At 48.3% G+C, this 7,115-nt stretch overlaps 1 protein-coding gene across 2 annotated transcripts; it reads left to right on the top strand.

The window, feature by feature from the left end:
• The first annotated feature begins 157 nt into the window (after nucleotides 1–157).
• Nucleotides 158–6,884, top strand: exoc3 (exocyst complex component 3). Of its 2 annotated transcripts, XM_035527849.2 has the most exons (13): nucleotides 158–289; nucleotides 855–1,021; nucleotides 1,255–1,474; nucleotides 1,862–2,543; nucleotides 3,736–3,853; nucleotides 4,025–4,150; nucleotides 4,278–4,378; nucleotides 4,477–4,587; nucleotides 4,728–4,869; nucleotides 4,961–5,083; nucleotides 5,387–5,548; nucleotides 5,677–5,798; nucleotides 6,107–6,884. In XM_035527849.2, exons 2-13 carry the CDS (start codon nucleotides 878–880, stop codon nucleotides 6,294–6,296), a joined length of 2,241 nt encoding a protein of 746 aa, XP_035383742.2. In that variant the 5' UTR covers nucleotides 158–289; nucleotides 855–877; the 3' UTR covers nucleotides 6,297–6,884. The 2 variants fall into 2 exon arrangements, with proteins under 2 accessions (XP_035383742.2, XP_081578677.1); XM_081722551.1 differs by lacking the exons at nucleotides 158–289; nucleotides 855–1,021 and having other exon boundaries at nucleotides 1,337–1,474; nucleotides 1,758–2,543.
• Nucleotides 6,885–7,115: the final 231 nt, after the last annotated feature.

Raw genomic sequence — 7,115 nt, 5'->3', positions numbered from 1 at the left:
GATAAATTCAGTCAGCCATTTAAAATGCTACAATTCTATAATACTGAACGCTTGTACTCGTCTTATTAGATAACGTTGCAATGCCCTTGCGTAAATAAATTGCAGACTTCACCACATTGAGTAACACACACAGCTTGTCAGCTGCTGTTGTTGGGCGGTACCGCACCACGGTTCATCAACCAGGAAGGGTAGCAGCGAGAGATAAGCCCGCTAGCTACCTAGCAAATAATATGAAATTAATGCCTCAAGTTGCGACGCACACCCCGTAGGAACATAAAGCAGCGCCTGGGTTCGTTACTTCACACTTTCTTTTTGTCTTGTCTTACTAGAATTTTTTGAATGAAATCAAGAGTCAATAAAATGAAGAGTCATTTCGCTGACGCTAACGTATTTAACGTTAGTCCCTGAAGTGGTAGCTGTTAGCAAGCTAGTCGGATCAGTGTGTTTTGTTGACCAGCTATGCAAATATAGCCAACTAGTCAACTATGTAAGCTTTATATAAACAGTCCTACTCCATTTCTAAACATTGTCCCTCGTGTTGAATCCAGTAGCTAGCTAGTTAGTTAGGTGGTCAGTGTATGTTCAGGAATGGAATAGTGAAGGAAGGTTTGTAGTAATTAGCTATGTTGCTAATCTGACGCGAACCGCTCAATAATGTAGTTGGCTAGCTATTTTAGCTACGGTCAACAATATTCGAGTTGTTAGCTAGGTAGCGTTACGTTAGTATTTTCCAAGAGTCTTAGTACTCAAATACAAAAATTATTAGTGGTACTAAGAGTGCTAGGTGGTCAGCGTCTACTTAGCTAGCTAGTTCTTTCTTTTAAGCCTGTCACTTTGCATATGCGCAACTGCAGTCCATCAGCGCTATTGCTGGGTCATGGAGGAGACGAACAGAGAGGCCGTGGCCACGGCTGTGCAGCGAGTGGCTGGCATGCTGCAGCGCTCAGACCAGCTTGACAAAGTGGAGCAGTACAGACGAAGAGAGGCACGGAAAAAAGGATCTGTAGAGGCCAGACTTAAAGTAAGGAGATTTGTCTGTGTCTTGGTTACGTATTCGCTTCTGTCTTATTACTCTGAAATTGTTAAACTACGGCATTTAGTTGTACAGTACTCATTTCGACCCATTCATCCGTATATCGCAGTACTATATATCTATACAGTGATGGTGTCTGCAGTTGATGCTAAGGCAAGGAGGCTTGAATATGTGCAGCCTTTTCCACTGGTTGTGAAGTGCTCCTTCTGTCTCTTCTGCAGGCAGCCATTCAGTCCCAGTTGGACGGAGTGAGAACAGGTCTCACTCAGCTGCACAACGCCTTGTGCGACGTGAAGGACATCCAGAACTCACTGGCTGACGTCAGTAAGGACTGGAGGCAGAGCATCAACACGATAGAGAACCTGAAAGACGTCAAGGATGCTGTAGTCCAGCACAGTCAGCTGGCTTCTGCTGTGGAAAACCTCAAGAACATCTTCTCAGGTGAAGCCTAACACTGGCTTTAAAGACCACTGTATAATCTGTCTGTCTGACATGAAATTAAAGGCCCACCGAGTTCTTAAAAATGTCCAAATCTGTACGTGTGTTTAGTGAGGACCATGTTCATTATTTGTCTGTGACATTGCGTTAAAGGTGAAAGCAGATGTTTGACGTCTAGTTCATGTTAGTTATAACTGCAGGAATGGCACTGCCCATAGATGTTAATGCTCTGTGTTTGTGAAGTTGGATTCTTGATGCTCATTGTCCACATCTTTCTGTGTCTCAGGCTGAATAAGTATAGTAAATAGAATGCCATTGAATTGCATCCTGGGTAAAAGAAATGAGCTTGTCTCTCTCTTCCACCTGGATGGCTCTCCATCCTGATGGCAGTGCCCGAGATCGTAAAGGAGACGCACGAGCTGATTGAGCGCGGTGAGCTGCTGCAGGCACACCGGCGTCTCATGGACCTGGAGTGCTCACGCGACGACCTCATGTACGAGCAGTACCGCATGGACAGCAGGAACGCACACGACATGAACCTGATCCGCGCCTACTTCGACCATGTGCAGGGCCTGTCCGACGAGCTGGCCAAGCAGCTGTGGCTGGTCATACAGCGCACCCTGGTGACGGTGCGGCGCGACCCCACGCTGCTGGTGTCGGCCATGCGCGTCATCGAGCGTGAGGAGAAGATTGACCGGCGCATGCTGGACCGCAAACGGCAGACGGGCTTTATCCCGCCCGGACGGCCCAAAGCATGGAAGAACCGCATGAATGAGGTGCTGGAGGGGACGGTGAGTGCGCGCATCGAGAGCACGCAGTCGGAGACGCGTGACTCGGACAAGATGTGGCTGGTGCGCCTGCTGGAGCTCACGCGCAAGTACGTGCTGGATGACCTGGTGGTGGTGAAGAACCTGGTGGTGCAGTGCTTCCCGCCGCACTACAACACCTTCCAGCTGTTCTTCGACCTGTACCGCTGCGCGCTGTCGGCCCGCGTGCAGGAGCTCGCCACCGAGAAGCTGGAGGCCAACGAGATTGTCTCGCTGCTCACATGGGTGCTCAACACGTACCAGAGGTCAGTGCTGGGCTGGGCGAACACAGGCAGAGGGAGCGCTGTAGCAACCAGTGTGCCAATTAATGAGTGGGGTTTTCTGATGGCCTGGATGGCTTGTGGAGAAATGGCAACTCCATCTAGAAAGCTGCTGTGGTTATGTTTTATATATTTATAACATGGATTTAACAAAACCTTTTGTTTATTTGAAACATCAGGTACTGGCAGTGTTATTAGACAGCCGATGGCACTTGAAAGGAATGTGGAGCATTCTGGCTGTGATCTGTAGCGGCACGATTGGTTTATGTGTCCCTTGGCAGTTTGCGCTCACACCTTCCCCATTTCTGTAGAGTTTGAGTAGTGTGGACACAACACACAAGCTAGCAGAGCAGTGTCCCGCAGAGTACATTACAGCCGTGTGTATTGCGTGCGGCACGACCGGGATAAAGGTGCACGGAATTGTGTTCAGTCCAGTTTGTGTGTGGGGTTGAGGTGTTTGGGCAGAGGTGGCCAGTCTGAGAATCAGAGAGGTGGTGGGATGCAGTACTGATCTCAAGCAGAAATGTCTTGAAAAATGCTGTTTGATTGGACAAGTATGCGAGTGTGTCTGTGTTGTCTGGACTTTTAAATAAGATGTTATTTTGTCTGTGGATCAGCTTCTGGTGGCAATTACACTATAGGGTAAGGCTATCCATTAAGCCCATCCAGATCTGTTTTCAGATATTTTTAGTATATATTGATTTGATTTTTATGGGATTTCTCATTTAAAGATTTGTCTCTTCCATGAAGTTTTATTAATTCATCCACATAAATTAAAAAACGTAAAACAAAAATGCAATGCTGTTATTATACCGGCACCACTGAGACAAAAATAACACACACTGCTGTTATCACACTTGGAAACTGTGCAGTGTGACTGGATCAAAGTTCCAAAAGTTCAATTTAAACACCATTTAAAACATTTTACAATTTATTAGTTAGTTTATTTACAAGTTACAGTTTATTTGTAAATTAAGTGACAGTAAAAACACTGGAAATTCACATTATGCCTATTTAAAATGCTTGATGCTTTGATAGTGTTTGGACAGAGCAAAGACACTGCACAGCAATCTTGGTTCCACTAACAAATAGTAGAACTGGCCAAAACCATCTACAGTGTACACTCTCTTCACTTCCGCTACCTGCGGTACACTTCCATGTGTGGGTTGTATACCAGTGTGGAGATGATGGGCCATCCAGACCTGCAGCCCGAGTGCGACATAAAGCAGCTGGAGCCTCTGCTGCCACAGGAAGTGGTGGACAGGCTGCTCAGTGAATACATGAAGACCTTCACTGTGAGTCTCTCTCTCTCTCACACACACACACACACACACACACACACACACACACACTCCATCTCTGCACGTTATGAACTGGAATAGTGCTCTCAGTAAATAGCAGAAGTTTGCCTCGGAGACACAGGCGTGGCCCCTCTTCTAAAGCACACCCTGCCTTTCGTTAAACAGTCCAACATCACGGGATGGCTGCGGAAAGCCCTGGAGACCGATAAGAAAGACTGGCAGAGGGACACGGAGCCGGAGGCAGACCAGGACGGTTACTACCAGACCACCCTGCCCGCCATTGTCTTCCAGGTAAACACAGCCCCGGCCGGGTACTGTAACCATGCTGCCTTACTGGTCCGCGTAATTTGGGTCCGAAGAGAACCTCTCACACACACACACACACACACACACACACACCCACCTCTCTCCCTGTCAGATGTTTGAGCAGAACCTGCAGGTGGCCGCTCAGATTAGCGAGGAGTTCAAAGAGGAGGTGCTGAAGCTCTGCCTGAAGCAGATGACCTCGTTCCTGGTGCGGTAAGACACCTCGCTTTTCCCAGGCCTCTCCTCCGCAGCATGGGCATGCTCGCGCTCCACCCGTGCCTGCACAAACCCCATCCCGTCGTGTGGTGTAGGTACAGGGACGAGGTAGTGGCCTACAAGGAAGAGCACCTGAAGGACCGGCAGCTGCCCCAGTTCTACGTCCAGTACATGATCGCCATCATCAACAACTGCCAGACGTTCAAGTACGTTTCACCCAACACCCGCAGACGTCCAAGTATCACTGGTTTAGCCGAACAGCAACATCCGGTATCCTCTTGCGTTGTTGAAGTGGGTCTTGTCCCTGACACCGAAACCCCCCCACCCTTTTTACACATTTTTTTAGGGAGTCTATAAACAGTCTGAAGCGCAAGTACTCGCATTCGACAGATCCCACTCCAAATGACGCGGCCATTGAGAAGACCCTGAGCGAGGTGGCCAAGGAGGGTTGCCAGTTCCTGCTGGATGAGGTGTTCCTGGACCTGGAGGTGAGGCGGGGGATCTTGGACCACAGGTTGCCAGTCCTGCTGTTACCTTTACCACGGTATCCTCAACTGATTTTTCCTGCCTGTCGAACAGAATCATCTGAACGACCTGCTGACCCGGAAGTGGCTGACGGGCTGTCACGCCGTGGACACCATCTGCGTGACGGTGGAGGATTACTTCAACGACTTTGCTAAGATCAAGAAGCCTTATAACCAGGTGTGCTGTTGGGTGACAGGAGGAGAGGACAGGAAAGCTTTCCCCAGCTCTTGTAGATTGTCAGTCATTATTGTGGATGTAAGGTGTAAGAAACCTTAAATATATATGTAACATCATAGTAAACATAACTCCATTTCACACGTTTGGAGATAATTGTTAGTGTTGATCATGTTTAGAGGTGATGTTAGAGCTATGCTAAATGGAATTATAAAACATGAAAATGTAAACAACTGAAATAGAGACTCAGCTAAAAAAAACAAAAAACAAAACCCCACACAAGTAAAAGCGCGCGCGTGCGTGCAGGAGATGACGGCGGAGGCCCACCGGCGTGTGGTGGTGGAGTACCTGAAGGCGGTGGTGCAGAAGCGCATCACGTTCAAGAACGCAGAGGAGAGGAAGGACGGAGCAGAGCGCATGATCAAAGAGGCCGAGCAGTTCAGCTTCCTCTTTAAGAAGCTTTCTGCCGTGAGTTGCACCCCCTCTGCCTCATCCTGCTCTCCCCTGAGTGTAGCATGGTTATTAGATGTTGTCACCGTGAATGGTTATTATGCCTGCCGTAGATTGTGTGTGTGTGTGTGTGTGTGTTCGATCAGGGTGAGGATACAGACTGGCTGTGTGGGTCCATCACTGCCATTGCGGAGGTGTTCAAGCTTACTGACCCTAGTCTACTCTTTCTGGAGGTGTCCACCCTGGTCTCCAAATACCCAGATATCAGGTCAGCCCTGACTCACTGTTGTCATTGTTTGTAGCTCCATGACTTTGACGTGCTTCTCTGTTGGTTCCCCAGTCAAACCTCAGCAGTCATTGGCTATTAGGCTAATTGGTGTGACTGATTTGTCAATCACCTCGCTTTGTCAGTTCATTAGGAATAGCTTCGACTTGGAATCACACCTAGCTGTCGACATGAGTGAGGGTGTCTTAGAGGAGCTGGTGTTAAGTCAGTTTCCACTGCGGCCAGTAGTCTGACCGTGAGGTTGTGCGGCTCTCTGATACACATGACTGTTGTCTTGCATGCCCCACGAGGGAGGAGCACATCGTGGCCTTGCTGGCCGTCCGGGGTGACGCCTCCCGCGACATGAGGCAGACTATCGTGGAGACACTGAACCAGAGCAAGCCCTCCATCTCCACCCGCTCATCACCCGTCTTCAGGGACATCACCGTGCCAACCATCGCAACCATGACAGCCATGGCCGTACCTAAATTGCTGAAATAATAATCGGGGCCCCTGGGGAGGCCGACCGTTTCACCTCTGAGGTAGCGCCAGACTAACGGGCCAAGGCAGGGGCGTGCCATCTTTAGGACTTTGCAATAAATAAGAAGAGGGCTGTCAGGACTTGGTTTGTTTTTACGATGACTTGATGTACAGGAAATTCCTAGTGTATTGTTTGTTTGTTTGTTTTCTTTGTTGAACACTAAAAATACCCTGCCTTCTTCCTGCTTTTCTTAACACTGGACACGATGTGACTGGATAATTGCTTCGCTGCCATTTCATCTCTGATTTCGTTTGGTTTTGTTTTAAACAAACAAACAAACAAACAAACAAAGTTCTCACTGTAATACTTCTGTAGGTGCTTGGCTTCACTGAATAATTTACTTTTTTACAACGCACATTCACCAATGTGCGTTATGTTCGAAACACCATAATGCTCCACATTCCCCGTGACCCTTTCCTAGGTAAGGGAAGCTCACCACTGCAGCGATCCCAGGAAAGTCACGCATGATCCTTTCACACAGAGTTTAGGTAGTACAAGTGGAGCAGCTCCACTCAGATGAATCAAAAATAAAATGATTTATGATGAAATTGGACTGCGTTTACATTCAGCGTGCACATACATACATACACACATCAGTGATGTGGTGGGAGTGGCTGTGGGTGAGGGTTAAATGCTGCCCGTGATCAGCTCTCGCCTCTTGGTCAGCTCCCATCGCTCTCCCAGGTTCCCATCAGTGTGTGTGTGAAATGAAGTGGTCCAATCTGTGGAGTGGCACACTGCTGTGTTCAGGAAACAGGTCGTGCAGATCTGAAGCTGTA

This window comes from Electrophorus electricus, chromosome 11, assembly GCF_041902795.1.
Source record: "Electrophorus electricus isolate QZ-2024a chromosome 11, ASM4190279v1, whole genome shotgun sequence".
NCBI classification, from domain to species: Eukaryota; Metazoa; Chordata; class Actinopteri; order Gymnotiformes; family Gymnotidae; genus Electrophorus; species Electrophorus electricus.
The sequence above is the reverse complement of the archived record's forward strand: the minus strand, read 5'-3'. Positions and strand labels throughout refer to the sequence as shown.

What these genes read in the sequence shown, in the direction of transcription:
- exoc3 (XM_035527849.2), top strand. Translation starts at nt 878, where the DNA reads ATGGAGGAGACGAACAGAGAGGCCGTGGCCACGGCTGTGCAGCGAGTG. An exon ending in CCTCAAGAACATCTTCTCAG is followed by an intron (nt 1,475 to 1,861) that starts GTGAAGCCTAAC and finishes TCCTGATGGCAG; the next exon opens with TGCCCGAGATCGTAAAGGAG. An exon ending in GTGCTCAACACGTACCAGAG is followed by an intron (nt 2,544 to 3,735) that starts GTCAGTGCTGGG and finishes GTTGTATACCAG; the next exon opens with TGTGGAGATGATGGGCCATC.